The sequence below is a fragment of the Lolium perenne genome, chromosome 4 (assembly GCF_019359855.2).
Source record: "Lolium perenne isolate Kyuss_39 chromosome 4, Kyuss_2.0, whole genome shotgun sequence".
Classification (NCBI taxonomy): domain Eukaryota; kingdom Viridiplantae; phylum Streptophyta; class Magnoliopsida; order Poales; family Poaceae; genus Lolium; species Lolium perenne.
Window position 1 is genome coordinate 301,936,156 of NC_067247.2, and position 19,152 is coordinate 301,955,307.

At 45.8% G+C, this 19,152-nt stretch overlaps 1 protein-coding gene across 1 annotated transcript; it reads left to right on the forward strand.

The window, feature by feature from the left end:
- The first annotated feature begins 13,385 nt into the window (after window positions 1–13,385).
- LOC127295947 (protein FAR1-RELATED SEQUENCE 6-like) lies at window positions 13,386–18,494 on the forward strand. The gene is made up of 4 exons (XM_051325979.2): window positions 13,386–13,565; window positions 13,654–13,873; window positions 15,462–15,726; window positions 15,843–18,494. The coding sequence occupies exons 2-4, from the start codon at window positions 13,824–13,826 to the stop codon at window positions 16,332–16,334; spliced, it is 807 nt and encodes a 268-aa protein (XP_051181939.1). The 5' UTR covers window positions 13,386–13,565; window positions 13,654–13,823; the 3' UTR covers window positions 16,335–18,494.
- Window positions 18,495–19,152: the final 658 nt, after the last annotated feature.

Sequence of the window (19,152 nt, forward strand, 5' to 3'; positions counted from 1 at the left end):
TGTACCCCCTTGACCTTTTCGACGTCGGCATTGACCAGGACAAGCGTGCCCAGACCGTGCCCAGAGATGCCCACGCGCGCCAGGACACGCACGAGGACGTCCCGGAGCGCGACAGGACGCCGCTGGCCCCCGTCGCCTCACGCCTCCCCTCACTCTGCCCGTGCACCAGTCGCCTCGCCATGACGCCAGCAGCCTCCCAGACAACCCCACTGGCCCTCGCACGCCCTGTGGACGACGCCATCGTCGCCGACCGTCCGCCCCCGTACTGCCATGACGCAGGAAGAGGACGACGCGACCACTCCTTCCCTGTCCTCGCCACGACGCGCTTCAGCACCGCCTGGACGTCACCAACCGTACGCGCCCACTCCCCTGCCCCTTCGTCGCTCCAGACGCCGTCGCCATGGTCGCCCCTTCACGGCACACCCCGGCCATCTCCGCCAGCTATAAATAGCGCCCCTCAGCCCTCCCTCTCTTCACACAAACCACTCCTCTCCCCTCTCTGATCCTCCACCGCTCCTCTCCCAGCCACATCATCGCCGGCAGCCGCCCAATTGCGAGCTGAAGACCCGCAGCCCCTCCGCCAAGCAAGCCGTCGATTTCGGCCATCATCCGAGCCGCCGTCTGCTCCATCGGCTTCCCCGTCCACGACAACGTCGTCGCCGCCCATCGCCGTCGATCCCCGGAGCCCGGAAGCGCCGCCGACCCCCTACCTCCGCCGTGCCCGCCGCGGCTTCTCGCTGACGACGACGACGACGCTCCTCCGTTCGATCGTCGTCTGATCCAACGGCCTTAAGCCCTGCGTACCGCTTCGGGTGAGTGACCCACTGACCACTGGGCCCCACGCTGTCAGCAGCCCAAACCGCTAGCTGGGCTGGTTCCCTCTGTTCAAATCTTTCGGCCCACTTACCTTCCCGCCAGCCCACCGTTTATTTTCAAAAATCCAGAATAGACATATATTGCAATCTGATGCTAGATTCAAAATTTAATAGATCCAAATCTACTGAGCCAATTCCAACAAATTTTATATTTTTAGAAAGCTCATGAAAGGCCCCATCCAACCACACTGGATTCAAATCAAAACATGTTATAGAATTTGAATAGTAAAAAGAACAAATCAGTAACTTTTCAAACTTCAAATAAATCTTAAAAATCAACCATAAACTATTTTGAGGTGGTTCCACCTCTCAAAAATCACTTTTGATGTTGTCTAATTTATTATGTAATAAAATACTATAGTTGTTTCATATGATCTTGGGCTAGATTCAAATAATGGCTATCTGGCCATTTCTAGCTCATTTAAACTTTTTCCAAAATGGTATTTAAATTGTATGAGAGTTTCCCTCTCATTTAAATCTTGTCTCAACTAATTCAATTTGAGGTAGATACCCTGGTTTGTTAAAATCTCATATTGAATTAGTTGATGATATTAAATCTTTACTATGTGTTATTAAAATGCATGAGGTGCACCACCTCATTTAAAGTATGTTCAAAGTTTGGGTTCAAACCTATGAGGGTAACACCTCATTTAAATCAACTTACCAAGTGGCCTAAAGTAATGAGATGATCCTTTTGTTTGGTCTCATATATGCTCACTTGAGGTTATTAATAGGAATTAAAGAGCATGAGGTATGGAACCTCATTTAAATCTTTCTCTTGAATGGTAAGTGTGAAGAGGTTGACTTTGGTCAACCTAGGTCACATATTATGCATAAGAGAAATTAAATCTTAATAAGATAATGAGAGGGAGTTATATCTCTGGATAACTAAAAGTAACACCTTACTTAGTATGAGAGGAAATTATTTTTCCTAAATAAGAAAACAACACCTTTAACCACTTATTAGTAATGAGTGATGCTAGTTTACTTGTGTAAATTATATGAGGTGTTTCACTTCATTTAAATCTGGTCCCAAGTACTTTCATATGAAGTTTGAACCCCTGGTCCAATACTCTCACATGAAATACTTGGAGATTTAAATCATAATAGGCACTATTAAATGGTATGAGGTATCCCTACCTCATTTAAATCATTTTCTCAAATGATGATGATGAATGGTTGACTTAGGTCAACATCATTTCATGTGTGATGGTTTGAGAAATTAAATCTTAAAGAAGATTCAATGAGAGGAAATTATTCCTCGAGAACTATATGGAAACTATCTTTTACATATAAAATAAGAGGAAATTATTTCTTCCTCAAAGCAATACCACCAATGCACCAAATTGTATTAATTGTGTGAATAGAATAGTTTGTGTGAATTTATGTGCTGTTTGGAATAGCCAATGAATTGTTTGGTGATTGTATCCTCGTATTCGTTTATAGACGCTAGTACCGGGGACTATCAAGAAGAGGAGGTATTCTACCAAGAAGAAGGAGAAGAAGACCACTTTGATCAATACACCAACCAAGGCAAGCTAACATCCTTGCAAACCATATTATGGCCAGCAAATATTCTTGCAAGACTACCCAAGTGCAAAGCTCCACAAGAGCAAGGCACCATTACTTTTTACTTTATGCTTATAATCCTATTTCCCAGTTTTACTTTACAAGCTTTTGTTTTTGATTATTTATAACTTGCTTTTATAGTTAACTTTGGTCTAGAGATAGAATACTACAAGAGTATCAAACTTAGCCTAGAAGGCTATAAGCTAGTTAGCACCCCTCATGATTAGTTGCTAGTGCTCAATATCAAAAGTGGCTACTCTAGATGGGAACTTGTGATTTGAAATGACTTTGAAAACCTTGGAATGATGAGTCATTCTATTGAAAGATTTTGAAGGTGAATGTGACTGGTGAATGACTTGGTGAATTTTACCAAAAACTGATGATTGAGTTGGATGCGATACCATTCCAATTTTGCAAGTACCCCCACAATACCTGATATGGGTAGGGCTTAACTAGAAGTTTATGTATCTTAGTATGGGTTCCCTCTAAACAAGCGTCATCGGGGTTATGCTGGAGGCTGCCTCTACAAAAGTGAAGTGATATGAAATGACGTGAAATGAGGTGAATGTCCGGCCCAAGCCCTGTGCAGTTCCCGGGTTAACAGTTGGTTTTCACCGGGAGGCCAAGCTCATGGGGAGAGATGCCTATACTAGGATATGTAAGTGAAAGGTTATGGTTGGTAGTCCGCACACGGAGTGTGGTAAATCAGGGCCAGTTAACCCTGACGGATTATTGCAAATGTTGTGGCACAAGTGTACGACCTCTGCAGAGTGTAGATCTATTCGAATAGCCGCGTCCACGGTTATGGACGGTTGGAAAGGCCATACTGTTTCCATCATCAGACCTTTTTCAAAATGTGACATGTGAAGGGTGACTTGAGTTTTGAACTTGAAAGGTGAATGGTGAACTTGACTTTGAATCACAACTGAGTTGTGGGAATGACACTAATGTTCCCACTTGATTTAATTGAGCAAATGAAGGTTTTTGATTATTAAAGTGTTTATGAAATAAAACTGGCTTTCTGCAAATGAAACTAGAGCTTAGCATCCCCTTCTATAGTTGATAGTGCTTACCTTAGTATTAGTTTGCGAGTACTTTGAAGTACTCATGGCTTTGTCCCTGGCTATTCAAATGGCCAGACTATGAAGAAGAGCACCAGAACCCGGAAGAAGGACAGCAGGACGTCTACGACAACTAGGATCACTCCTGACGTCAACAGTTGCCTGTGGAACAGATGGACCATGACCGCTACTACTACGCTACTTCGCTTCCGCTATGTGTTTTGTAATTGATCAATAGATCATCTACTATTGTAATGAGACTGGATCATGTGATCCCTTGTTGTAAGACAATTATGCGTTGTAATGAATGATGTGTTGTGATATTAATCTATTATGTCTCGCAAAAACAATATTCCTGGGATTGCGAGGAATGGCATAATAGGCATCTGGACTTAAAAATCCGGGTGTTGACAAGTTGGTATCAGAGCCATTGTTGACCTTAGGAGACCCTAGTTAGAATGGACGTCTGAAAAACTTAGTTTCAAAACCAATGAAGTGAATATTTATGAAAACTTATTCTCACTCTTATCCTTGAGATCTTTTCAAAGAAAGAAATCCATACTCTGCTGTTCCTTGTAATGTTACATAAAATTTTGCACACTTGATCACTTCTTTAACTTACTTATCCTACTTGCTCACAGATGAAGTACCAATGGGAATCCTATAAGCTTGGATCCGGAGACGACCAAAGTTTCGAAAAGGAGTTGAAGCAACTGGTGGACTATCTAGGACATCCGTATCCCGAGTTCTTCGGAATACCCCTCAAGGCTCAGTTAGGAGAAACACCTCGGTGGGACGTTTCTACGGATCTACGAAGGAAGCTTGATGCCCCAGTATGGGAAACCATATGGTTTTCTGTAACGGGAAACACTTGGAAAGAAGGACTAGACAAAGCTATGCAAGAAACAATTTCCCGTCTGTGTGGACAAAATGAGGACAAGATCAAGAACACTCGCTTCATCTACTACCCAAGACATGACTCCATGGGAAGACCGATGACCATGCCCCCACCACAACCAAAGATGAACCCCTATGAAGCACCTCAGGACTTCAGGCAGTACAAGACCCGCAGGGATTTGGACAACGCCCTCGCCTCTCGCCAAGCACCTCACCCGTGAAGAAGAAGAATCCACCCTGAAGAGTAGTATCACCCCAGCACTTAAATAGGTGTGAGTTGTATCAGGATCCCCCTTGTATCGTAGAGCGATGAATGGTTCTTCAAACCAACGGTGTGTTAGCTTTGTAATATGTGATGCTTGGTATGAATGAAAAAGTGTTGTTGGTTTTTACCCCCGCAACACTACTCAAAAATTTCAAATTGTGAACTTTTAAAAATTTAACAAAACCAACCATAGAAATTTCCCTCTTATCTTATCATCTACTCCAATGTTCAGATGGCCCCACCAACCCGCAACGCCACCCCAGATGCCATGATGCAACTACTGCAGACAATGATGGCAGACCGAGAAGCCGAGAGAGCTGAACGCCAAGCCAACATTACCGCACTGCAACAGATAGCTCAGAACAACCAAGGCCATGGAAACCACGATCACCCGGGGTCAAAGTTGAAGAACTTTCAGCACACCAACCCTCCGATATTCAACAAGACTGAAGAGCCCCTTGATGCTGATGACTGGCTCCAGACCATGGAGAACAACCTCGAAGTTGCGCAAGTTGAAGCCGCTGAAAAAGTACTGTTTGCCACGCACTACTTAGCAGGACCAGCCAGAGCTTGGTGGACCAGCACCCGTGCCATGATTGCAGGACAGATGATGACCTGGGAAGACTTCAAGCTGAAATTTAGCAAGTACCATGTACCCCAAGGACTGATCAAGAAGATGAGAGACGAGTTCCGTGAACTCAAGCAAGGAAGAATGTCCGTGGTGGAATACCGCGACAGGTTTCTTACTCTGTCAAGGTACGCCCCGGATGAGACCGACACCAATGAGAAGAGAAAGGAAAGATTTCTGAACGGACTGCACGACGAGATGCAGACTGTGTTAGTGAACATTCCGTTCGCTGACTTAGAAGCCCTCGTGGACTCATCCATACAGATGGAAGGAAAGCTGCATCAGGCCAATGAGAACCGCAAGCGCAGGATGATGAACCAAAATGGACCCCACCATACCCAGAAGTACCGCAATAACTCCTCTGGAGGATTCACCCCAAGATACAACAAGCCAACCACTCAGAATTATCGCCCCAACTACACCAACAACAACGGAGGACCCCCGAAGCCCGGAGGCAATAACAACAACAATCGCAACAACAACAACCACCCCAACAACAGCAACCACAATGGAAACAACAACAACCCCAATACTGCCCCAAGGACTGGAAGCAATGCTACCCCCGTCAACCCCAAAGACAAGTCCACCGTCAACTGCTACGAATGTGGAGTTGTGGGTCACTTCTCCAACGAGTGCCCCAAAAAGCTTGCCAGGATTGCCGCCAATACAGCAGCACCTGCTCAGCAACAACGCCGCTTCGCAGGAAGAAGGAACCAGAACAACCACAACGGCCGTCTCTACCACATGACTGCCACCGAAACTCAGGAAGCACCCCAGACCATGCCAAGTATGTCTTCCTGTTAATAAAATACTCAATCTCTCTTAGGAACCTAACTTTTCTTAAAATCTCGGGACGAGATTTGTTTAAGGGGGAAGGGTTTGTAACAACCCAAAAATTTCAAAACAAAACAAATGATTTTCCCTAGTTCCAAATTTTGGAACCAACAAAAACTTTTATTAAAATTAGCTTGATACCTAGTGATCTTGCTTGATACTTGTGCTATTGCCATGATTGCTTGTTATTAGTTTTTGACGTGAGCTAAAACCCTAAAGTGATCAAGTGAAGGTCACCAACCCAATAAAATAAAGGAGAAAGAAATCAAATAAGGAAAACCTTAAACCCTAAGCTTCTCCTTAAATCAATTGGATCTTTTTTTGAGAAACCCAAAATAAAATAAAAGACCTATGGGAACATATAAACCCCAATAGGTAATTCTTGAACCCTACCTTTTTTTTTATTTTGCCAAATGGTGGTGAACCTTTGTGAACCCCACTAAACCCTAGACCTCACCCCTCTTTTCACCACTACTAGAATAAAATGAAATAAGAAGAAATTAATTAAGAAAAAGGTATATGTGCCTATGGCTATTTTTATAAAACTTTACCCTAAGCCTCTCTACTTTGCTTAGAGGTTTGGAAAACCTTCCTACACCTTACCTAGTACTTACCAAACCAAATCCAAGTGGTTTCCAAAGAAAATAAAAAGAAACTAAAAATGCCATAGAGGCATATGTGAGAAAAATGCAAATTTGTGAATTTGAGAAGTTTGACCCTAGGACTTGTTGTGAATGGTTGGATCACTTCCATATACCATTTCAACCCTCAACAACACCCTTTGGGCCAAGAACACTCAAATCAAAAATCAAATGCAACATATGCATAGAGGCATATGAGAACCATAGCCCTTTTCACCAAATCTTGACCTATGCTTTTCTACCTTGACCAAATGGTGTGAAACCTTCTCCAAACCTAATATAACACCAAATTGACCTTAACCCATGTCCAAGTGAAGCAAGGTGAACCCTTTTTAAAAATAATAAAACTTAACACATCACCTCTTATGTGTTATGGCCAATTTTGCAAATCGTTGATCAAGACCTTTTTGAATGGATTCAATGGTTTGGAAATGTTTCTAAACTCATAAGAATCACATTAGAGTCAACAAAAGTCAAAACAAATGGAGAGAAAGCAATTGGTGAGAAAATCCCATTTTCACTCAAATGCACATAGAGCCAAATTTGCAAATCTTCAAGCAAGGCCACCATGGCTTGATCTCTTGCTTATAGAATACTTATATATGACAAACAAACACAATAGCATCAAAGAAACAAGGATCCAATCAAAGGAAATCTCAAAACCATCTCACATATGATAATGGTCATATGCCACTTCTATAACTTCTTCCCTACTTTGCACCCCTGGCTTTGACCTTTCCCAAACCAAACTTGGTCAACTCTGACCATGTCATCCAAGACCATGTCAAGGTCAACAACTTTCATGTTGACCACCCCACCTCAGGTTGACCAGGTTGACCAGTATAGTGTTGCCAAGTGGAGACTTTGGATTAAAGAGAAGATCATCTCACTTTTGCCATTTTGCAATTCTTCACCAAATTGACCACCACCACCACATTTCCTTTTCTATGATTATATGGTTGAGACCCACCAAAGGAATTTTCAAATTTCGAAAACTTTTCTCTTTCGGGCATTACCACAAACACCTTGCAGGCAGTGTAGAAATTGTTGCCCATACCTCCATTTTACCTTGGACCAAGTCCAACTCTGGCCACCTCTGCACTTCTGGAGACCCTCCCTACCCTGCAGCACCAGAGCCACCACTTGCCTGCCCTTGCTTTGGTCACCATGACCAAAAACCTAACCATGCCGGCCTCATGTCCCTCCACATGCACACCCCCTCTCCTCTCCCATCCAAATCACCTCAGCATGTCTCTGAGCTTGCCCTCACTCGCTCGATCACGACCGTGTACCCCCTTGACCTTTTCGACGTCGGCATTGACCAGGACAAGCGTGCCTGCACCGTGCCCAGAGATGCCCACGCGCGCCAGACACGCACGAGGACGTCCGGAGCGCGACAGACGCCGCTGGCCCCCGTCGCCTCACGCCTCCCCTCACTCGCCCGTGCACCGCCGCCTCGCCATGACGCCGCAGCCTCCCGGACAACCCCACTGGCCCTCGCACGCCCTGTGGACGACGCCATCGTCGCCGACCGTCCGCCCCCGTACTGCCATGACGCAGGAAGAGGACGACGCGACCACTCCTTCCCTGTCCTCGCCACGACGCGCTTCAGCACCGCCTGGACGTCACCAACCGTACGCGCCCACTCCCCTGCCCCTTCGTCGCTCCAGACGCCGTCGCCATGGTCGCCCCTTCACGGCACACCCCGGCCATCTCCGCCAGCTATAAATAGCGCCCCTCAGCCCTCCCTCTCTTCACACAAACCACTCCTCTCCCCTCTCTGATCCTCCACCGCTCCTCTCCCAGCCACATCATCGCCGGCAGCCGCCCAATTGCGAGCTGAAGACCCGCAGCCCCTCCGCCAAGCAAGCCGTCGATTTCGGCCATCATCCGAGCCGCCGTCTGCTCCATCGGCTTCCCCGTCCACGACAACGTCGTCGCCGCCCATCGCCGTCGATCCCCGGAGCCCGGAAGCGCCGCCGACCCCCTACCTCCGCCGTGCCCGCCGCGGCTTCTCGCTGACGACGACGACGACGCTCCTCCGTTCGATCGTCGTCTGATCCAACGGCCTTAAGCCCTGCGTACCGCTTCGGGTGAGTGACCCACTGACCACTGGGCCCCACGCTGTCAGCAGCCCAAACCGCTAGCTGGGCTGGTTCCCTCTGTTCAAATCTTTCGGCCCACTTACCTTCCCGCCAGCCCACCGTTTATTTTCAAAAATCCAGAATAGACATATATTGCAATCTGATGCTAGATTCAAAATTTAATAGATCCAAATCTACTGAGCCAATTCCAACAAATTTTATATTTTTAGAAAGCTCATGAAAGGCCCCATCCAACCACACTGGATTCAAATCAAAACATGTTATAGAATTTGAATAGTAAAAAGAACAAATCAGTAACTTTTCAAACTTCAAATAAATCTTAAAAATCAACCATAAACTATTTTGAGGTGGTTCCACCTCTCAAAAATCACTTTTGATGTTGTCTAATTTATTATGTAATAAAATACTATAGTTGTTTCATATGATCTTGGGCTAGATTCAAATAATGGCTATCTGGCCATTTCTAGCTCATTTAAACTTTTTCCAAAATGGTATTTAAATTGTATGAGAGTTTCCCTCTCATTTAAATCTTGTCTCAACTAATTCAATTTGAGGTAGATACCCTGGTTTGTTAAAATCTCATATTGAATTAGTTGATGATATTAAATCTTTACTATGTGTTATTAAAATGCATGAGGTGCACCACCTCATTTAAAGTATGTTCAAAGTTTGGGTTCAAACCTATGAGGGTAACACCTCATTTAAATCAACTTACCAAGTGGCCTAAAGTAATGAGATGATCCTTTTGTTTGGTCTCATATATGCTCACTTGAGGTTATTAATAGGAATTAAAGAGCATGAGGTATGGAACCTCATTTAAATCTTTCTCTTGAATGGTAAGTGTGAAGAGGTTGACTTTGGTCAACCTAGGTCACATATTATGCATAAGAGAAATTAAATCTTAATAAGATAATGAGAGGGAGTTATATCTCTGGATAACTAAAAGTAACACCTTACTTAGTATGAGAGGAAATTATTTTTCCTAAATAAGAAAACAACACCTTTAACCACTTATTAGTAATGAGTGATGCTAGTTTACTTGTGTAAATTATATGAGGTGTTTCACTTCATTTAAATCTGGTCCCAAGTACTTTCATATGAAGTTTGAACCCCTGGTCCAATACTCTCACATGAAATACTTGGAGATTTAAATCATAATAGGCACTATTAAATGGTATGAGGTATCCCTACCTCATTTAAATCATTTTCTCAAATGATGATGATGAATGGTTGACTTAGGTCAACATCATTTCATGTGTGATGGTTTGAGAAATTAAATCTTAAAGAAGATTCAATGAGAGGAAATTATTCCTCGAGAACTATATGGAAACTATCTTTTACATATAAAATAAGAGGAAATTATTTCTTCCTCAAAGCAATACCACCAATGCACCAAATTGTATTAATTGTGTGAATAGAATAGTTTGTGTGAATTTATGTGCTGTTTGGAATAGCCAATGAATTGTTTGGTGATTGTATCCTCGTATTCGTTTATAGACGCTAGTACCGGGGACTATCAAGAAGAGGAGGTATTCTACCAAGAAGAAGGAGAAGAAGACCACTTTGATCAATACACCAACCAAGGCAAGCTAACATCCTTGCAAACCATATTATGGCCAGCAAATATTCTTGCAAGACTACCCAAGTGCAAAGCTCCACAAGAGCAAGGCACCATTACTTTTTACTTTATGCTTATAATCCTATTTCCCAGTTTTACTTTACAAGCTTTTGTTTTTGATTATTTATAACTTGCTTTTATAGTTAACTTTGGTCTAGAGATAGAATACTACAAGAGTATCAAACTTAGCCTAGAAGGCTATAAGCTAGTTAGCACCCCTCATGATTAGTTGCTAGTGCTCAATATCAAAAGTGGCTACTCTAGATGGGAACTTGTGATTTGAAATGACTTTGAAAACCTTGGAATGATGAGTCATTCTATTGAAAGATTTTGAAGGTGAATGTGACTGGTGAATGACTTGGTGAATTTTACCAAAAACTGATGATTGAGTTGGATGCGATACCATTCCAATTTTGCAAGTACCCCCACAATACCTGATATGGGTAGGGCTTAACTAGAAGTTTATGTATCTTAGTATGGGTTCCCTCTAAACAAGCGTCATCGGGGTTATGCTGGAGGCTGCCTCTACAAAAGTGAAGTGATATGAAATGACGTGAAATGAGGTGAATGTCCGGCCCAAGCCCTGTGCAGTTCCCGGGTTAACAGTTGGTTTTCACCGGGAGGCCAAGCTCATGGGGAGAGATGCCTATACTAGGATATGTAAGTGAAAGGTTATGGTTGGTAGTCCGCACACGGAGTGTGGTAAATCAGGGCCAGTTAACCCTGACGGATTATTGCAAATGTTGTGGCACAAGTGTACGACCTCTGCAGAGTGTAGATCTATTCGAATAGCCGCGTCCACGGTTATGGACGGTTGGAAAGGCCATACTGTTTCCATCATCAGACCTTTTTCAAAATGTGACATGTGAAGGGTGACTTGAGTTTTGAACTTGAAAGGTGAATGGTGAACTTGACTTTGAATCACAACTGAGTTGTGGGAATGACACTAATGTTCCCACTTGATTTAATTGAGCAAATGAAGGTTTTTGATTATTAAAGTGTTTATGAAATAAAACTGGCTTTCTGCAAATGAAACTAGAGCTTAGCATCCCCTTCTATAGTTGATAGTGCTTACCTTAGTATTAGTTTGCGAGTACTTTGAAGTACTCATGGCTTTGTCCCTGGCTATTCAAATGGCCAGACTATGAAGAAGAGCACCAGAACCCGGAAGAAGGACAGCAGGACGTCTACGACAACTAGGATCACTCCTGACGTCAATGATTGCCCGTGGAATGATGGACCATGACCGCTACTACTACGCTACTTCGCTTCCGCTATGTGTTTTGTAATTGATCAATAGATCATCTACTATTGTAATGAGACTGGATCATGTGATCCCTTGTTGTAAGACAATTATGCGTTGTAATGAATGATGTGTTGTGATATTAATCTATTATGTCTCGCAAAAACAATATTCCTGGGATTGCGAGGAATGGCATAATAGGCATCTGGACTTAAAAATCCGGGTGTTGACAGCTTTGGAGACGCCCCGGCTGGAGATGCTCTAAAGCTGGTCATAGTGCCAATTTTTTGGTTTGTCAATGCTTCACTGTTCAAATAAAGATCAATCTTTTTGGCCATGTAATTCTACTGGTGACCCGGAATTCTACTAATTTTTTGTCATAGCTAGAAAGATTGATCTTTGTTTGAATAGTTGCCAATTTTTTAGCTTGTCAATGCTTCACTATCAACTCTAGTTTATTTTTTTTAGCCAACATTAATTAACTTATAGGTAAAGAATAGTTTAACCAAAAGATTGGCTAGCCAAAATTTTGAGGAACAATCTTAAACACAAACCAAGCACATCCATGCAAACAATAAAAGTAACGAAAAACATCTTAGATGGCCCGAAGGAGCTGCGCACCTCTACATAATCGGCTAATTCAAAGGTAAACACATCGGGTGGTGGTTCACCTATTTAAAGAGGTTAGAGTGTCTCCACTCAGCCCCCTTCCCGTCAATACGGCGTTCGGCGAAGCTGTTTTTTAGCCCGTATGGAGGGGTGTCAGAGCGGTCACGAAAATGGGGAGGTGCCGGCGCCAGCCATTCACCTCATACGCCCCCCATACACTATTTTTTATATAATTTAAATTTAAAATAAATAAATAACCTACACTATTTTATTTTAGGTTTAGCAACAAGTTAACCATGGTAAATAAAATAATTTAAGGTTCAACAAAGAACAAAAAAAATTAACAAGTTTGAATCACAATGACAAACAGATAAACAAACTAGGAGGCAACTTTGGACGTCCATAAATGCTTCACAATATCATTTTGCGGTTGGTGATGAGTATTTGTGTCTCGAATTTCTTGACGCTTGGCGAGAAAAGCAACAAGAGTGTGGATTTGCTATACACATGGGTAACTGCGCACGCATTGGCTGCCGTCCGATCTGCGATGAGATTGAAAATGGCCAGACATAGTGTTTGACCGAGCTCCGCACGAGCAACACTAAGCACCAGCTGTTGGCCGTTTTAGAGCGTGGAGGGAAAGCTTAATATGTGGCAGCAGCTGTTAAACTATGTGCGCGCAGATGTGGGATCGTTTAGGGGAGCCCACGCGCGCGGAAATGAGCAGTGCCATTCACGTGATACAGTGACCCGATCTCGCGCGAAAAAAGTTTACGCGCGGTAAATCAAACGCCAGGACCTTATGGCGCCCGCACCTAATCCAGACCGACCTGTTTGCTGGAGATTTGCACAACCGGGCCCACACGGACAGACGTTTGACTCCTACCACCGGGCGGATACGCCTAGGCGAGGTAGAAATACGCACGGCGCCGAAGGACAGTTCGTCGGCGGATACATGGCGTACGGCTCGTCCTCGCCGTCCTTCCTGTCACGGGATTGACCTGCCCGGACCCCCCACCCCCCCCCCCCCCCCCCCCCCATCCGCTGCCCCCACCATCCCAATTCAAATTTGAATCTCCACCGATCCCATCCTCTTCCTCTATCCTCCGCTGGCCGGCGGACCTCGCCCCTCACCGCATCTGGAAGATTCAAGCCGTCCAGGGAGGCTAATACATGATGATTGACGGACAATCGGAGGGGTTCACCGACCTGCTCATCAGGTTAGTCCATCAAATCCCGCCCCATCCCCCTCTCCCCCGACGTCTTGCGCGCATCCCTCCGATTTGATTTTGTCCACTTTTGTATCAGATTGTCTGGGCCAGGGATCGAGTTTACGCCTGATTGGTTTCCGAGCTTTCCGATCCATTCTTCCGAGACAAGCGCCCGAACCTCTCCGTCCAGCTTGGGTTCTAACCTGAGCGAGCGATCCTAGCACGCCAGAGTTGCATAATGAATCACCGTTGCCGGCTGATTCTCATATGCCGACCTCAACCGAGTCCCCTCCATCAGAGAGCACCTGGAAGCAGAGGTCAGTCGCCCGAAATTCTTGCTTCATTATTCCTGCCAGAAACGAGACATGTTTACTTCTTGTAGCTGTATAATTTATCATGGAGTTATCGGAAAGGCTTAGTTGAATCGTTGACAAGTTTGGGCAGATAACTGAAAATCGTTGACAAGTTTCATATTTTTTAGTGACAGAGACTTATAAATATGTGAGTGTACTTAGCCTATTATCTCTCGTGCGAACAAGTTTCAGTATCTATCTTACAGTAGTATGCAGAAGCTCATTCCATGCAGAAGCTCGTTTCATTTCAATGCTTGAAACTACTCCAGTTTTGGCAGAGAATTGAAAATCGTTGATAAGTGCCATTCTTTCACATCTGCATACTGAATTATAAGTCTGTGTACATACATTAGCAGTGGAGTCGACGTTCTTAGTTTCTGACAGAGATTTTGGCGATATCTGAGTAATGTTAGCCTATTATCTCTCGTGCGAACAAGATTCAGGCTCTATCTTACAGCAGTATGCAGAAGCTCATTTCATGCACGTAATAATTGTTTTCTTGATTTGTACATGAGATGTACTTCCTTGGTATTGTTAGAGTATCTTACCTGGCAGTACTGTGTGTTTTACATGGTTGTTATATCCTTTTTCGCGAACCCCTGATGGTTGTTATAGCGTTTCCAAACTGTTTTTACTCATACGACTCTGTCCACTTTGTGCCCATTGGTGCTATAATTTCTATTCCCGGCGGGACCTGAAGATAGATACTGTATTTCATCCCCGGCGGAATCTGAACCTAAATGTCAGTAGTGTATATCTGGGTGCAGCTCCGTAAATGTGCGATATATACATGTACGGGCAAAGGTGTAAACAGGAGTATGACATAACCAGCACTCACTTATAAAATTAGGTGTCAATTTAGTCATGACAAAACCTAAAATGCTTGGAAACAACTTATTGGAACAATAGACAATCTTGAAGAACCAAAGTCAGACTTGCAAGTTCTAAAAGTAACACTTTCGTATGTCCACAGACAACCTCCTGAAATTAAAGTGACCAGATACATAAATTCAGGACTACATCAAAGTTTAGTTTCTGCACATCTTTTTACGAAAGTAGTTTTGCACATTGCTATGTTTTCGGGATTGTGTCTTGTTGATCTTGTTAGTGTATATTATTATTTTTTATGTTCAAAAGTTTTAGAATCCATGCTAATGATTTGCCGGCTAACTGCCTTTATGTGGTATGCTAATTCAGCCGCTGATTGGTTGTGACACCCAAGGATCATGGCTGTATCAATGGGATACTTTTTTTATTGCTGTCGGTTCGAGAGTGTAGCTTTGTCTTTTTTGCTTAGTGGAGCTGTTGTATTTTTTTAGTTGTGGCATACAAAATTCAAAACTGGACTATATTTCGTTCCCCACAATCCAGGCCCGTAGGTATTAGGTGATATGAATATGCTTTACTCATTATAAGATATATGTGCATGGCCAAGGAATGTGCCTGGTATGTTAGCCGAAGGACAGCTTTGTTTTCCCCAAAATACATTCCCCATTAACTACTTAATCAGTTGTCAGCTGCTGGCCTGATTCTTCTTCCATTTTGTATACAGGTTCCGCCGTGGAGAAATTCCCGATTCCAGGCCCGCGAGTTCAGGGAGGAAGAGTGCACTAGAGAAAGCTATGAGGAGATGCAGGGACAAGCACTCGGACGCTATAATTGAACCAGAGTTAGGGATGGAGTTTGATTTGCTGCCTGAAGCATTCGATTTTTACAACATTTACTCATGGGAGATTGGTTTTGGAATAAGGTACGGGTCGTCAAGAATTAACCCTGCAAAGAGCAAAGTCAGGCAGGACATAACATGTGGCTGTGAGGTAAGTAGAAACCCCTCGTGTCATGCCCCCAAGTAGAATTTTTAAGATACGAAAATGCAGATTCGCGACAACGATCACTTTTTAAATGAAGACATCTTCCTTTATAATATGAACAGGGAAAACCTAGGCACTTAAACTCACGATCGGTTTGCTGCGGCTGCCGAGCTATGATTCGTCTGCATCGAATAGATGACTATGGATGGTACATTCATGAGTTCAGAAGGGATCATAATCATGGTTTGGCAGTGAACAGGGGCCAAAAGATGCAGTTTTCTTCGCATAGGTTCATTGACCCACACACAAAGGACCTTGTTAGGAACCTCAGGGACAATAACGTCGGCCTGACCAAGACCTTCAGCGTAATCGGCAGCTTCTTCGGTTCAATGGAAAATATCCCTTTCAAAAAGCGTTCACTAAGGACGCTCTGTGCGAGTATCAGTAGGGACCATTCGGAGGATGACATCAGGAAAACATATGAAGTGCTGTCAGAAATGAAGATGAAGGTCCCCAACTTCCGAGACAGCTGCTTGGTAGACTCTGAAGGGAGGATGAGAGCACTCATGTGGACGGTCCGAAGACGCCCTCGAACTGCACCAGGAAGGAGATGATCGACGGCTTATGGTGCTCGACGTACTAGGCGACGAAGCTTCCTTCTTCCGTTGCCGACTTTAACTTCTTGTCGACAGCCTTGGTCCGGAGAACCTGCCGGGCCGAAGGGAGCCCGGCCAATATCTCGGCCAGGATGTCCTGTGTAGAAAGGTAGAATTGGATGGGATAGGTCACAATGGTGCCTTCCGTGTGATCTCATATATATAGGCAAATACAAGGTATACAATAACTACCATAATGGCCTCAATCTCCTATGAACGGAAGGCTCAAGATAAGGTGCTAAATGCTGTTGATATTCGGTTAATGACACCGATATCCTAGAGATATTCGGTGGCCTAACACTCCCCCGCAGTCGCAGCGGGAGACTGACGGACGTTGAGACTGGACCGAAAATCCAGAAACAATGGCGACGCAAGTCCCTTGGTGAATATATCAGCAAATTGGCGCGATGATGGTACGTGGAGAACACGCACTTGACCAAGTGCCACTCGATCTCGAACGAAATGTAGATCAATCTCGATGTGCTTGGTGCGCTGATGCTGAACCGGATTTGTAGACATGTAGACGGCGCTAACATTGTCACAAAATACGACGGTGGCCCGAGGGAGAGGTCGATGAAGTTCCGTCAAGAGTTGGCGGAGCCAAGTAGACTCGGCGACGGCGTTGGCGACGGCACGATACTCCGCTTCAGCGCTGGAACGGGAGACGGTATGTTGGCGCTTGGAGGACCAAGACACCAAGTTGTCGCCGAGGAAGACGCAGTAGCCTGAAGTAGAACGCCGTGTGTCGGGGCAGCCAGCCCAATCCGCATCCCTGTACGTGATCATCGAATCAACGACGGATGGTATGAGCTGGAGGCTGTGGCCGAGGGTGCCCTTGACGTAGCGAAGAACACGCTTGATCAACGCGAGATGCTGGTCTCGTGGATCGTGCATGTGAAGACAGATTTGCTGCACGGCGTATGCGATGTCGGGACGTGTGAACGTCAAGTACTGTAAAGCACCGGCAAGGCTGCGATACTCCGTAGGATCGGCGACGGGAGAGCCAGCGGTAGAGGCGAGCTTGGGCGCGGTGTCGATGGGGGTCGATGAGGATGTGCACGCTGTCATGCCAGCGCGATCCAGAATCTCAGCAGCGTTCTTCTGTTGGGAGAGGAAGATCCCAGAGGAAGTACGGGTGACCGCGATGCCGAGGAAGTAGTGGAGATCCCCCATGTCCGTCATGGCGAACTCGGAGTTGAGAGCCGTGATGATGCGCTGAAGAAGGGGCGTCGAGGAGCCCATGAGAATGATGCCGTCGACGTATAGGAGCAGGTAGGCTGTGCCGACTGTGCTGTGGAGCACGAAGAGGGAGGTGTCGGACTTGGAGCAAGTGAAGCCGATGGTCCCGACGAAGGAGGCGAAGCGCTGGTACCACGCGCGCGGAGCCTGCTTCAAACCGTAGAGAGAGCGGTTGAGACGGCAGACATGGTTCGGGCGGGTGGCGTCGATGAAGCCCGTAGGCTGTCGAGAGTAGATGGTCTCGGACAACGTTCCATGAAGGAAGGCGTTCTTGACGTCGAGCTGGAGGATGCCCCAGTTGAGGGAGAGCGCGATGGAGAGGATGACGCGGATCGTAGCCGGTTTGACAACCGGACTGAAGGTCTCGTCGAAGTCGATGCCGGGAGCCTGGGAGAAGCCACGAAGAACCCAACGTGCCTTGTACCGATCAAGGGAGCCGTCGGGGCTGAGCTTGTGGCGAAAAACCCATTTGCTAGTGAAGATGTTGGCCTTGGAGGGAGGATGCACGAGATCCCACGTGTTGTTGGACATGAGTGCACCGTATTCGGCCTGCATAGCATCGAGCCAGTTGGGGTCCTTGAGAGCTGTCCGAACCGTTTTAGGGATCGGAGACAGGACGCCGGTGGCCGTGGTGTTGAGGTTGAGGCGCTCTCGTGGTCTGATGACCTTGCCGGCCTGGCGCCGTGTCACCATCTGAGGAACGACGGGTGGTGGCGAGGGAGAGCGTGGCGGCTTGGCCGATGGAGATCTCGGTGGAGAGGATGCCGTGGAGGGCGTGGCCGAGATGGTCGGAGAGCGCCCAGGAGTCGCAGTCGAGGGCGAGGACGACGCTGCGGGCGAGGCCCAGGGCGACGCCGCGGGTGAGGCTGCCGCGGCAGAGTAGCGGGGCGCGGCAGGCTGCCGAGGGACCGCGGCAGGCTGCCGGGGAGCCACGGCAGGGGTCGGCACCACACGCTGCCGAGAGCGCGCAGGTGGCGGGACGGGGATGAATGTGTCGCTGTCATCGTCCGCAGGGGCCACGATATGTTCCTGGAGGAAATCATAAGAGTGTGTAACGTTCGTTTTAGCGAACGGAAAGTTAGTCTCATCAAAGACGACATGCCGAGATATGATGATACGGCGAGTCGCTATTTCCATGCATCGGTAGCCCTTGTGATTAGGCGCATAGCCAAGAAAGATGCATGGAGTAGAGCGAGGAGATAACTTATGCAGCATGGTGGATGCAATATTGGGATAACATAGACATCCAAAGACCCGAAGGTTGGAGTAGGAGGGAGGGGTAGAGTAGAGAGCCACGAAGGGGCAGGAAGCGGAGATCGCGGTGGTAGGGAGACGGTTTAGAAGGTATGTGGCAGCATGTAAAAACTCGACCCAAAACTTAGGCGGCATGGAGGCTTGGAATAGAAGTGTGCGAACGATGTCATTTACCGTGCGAATAACTCGTTCGGCCTTGCCATTTTGTTGGGACGTGTAGGGGCAGGAAAAATGCACGTGGATGCCGTGAGTGGACGCAAGATCATGAAGAGATCTGTTGTCG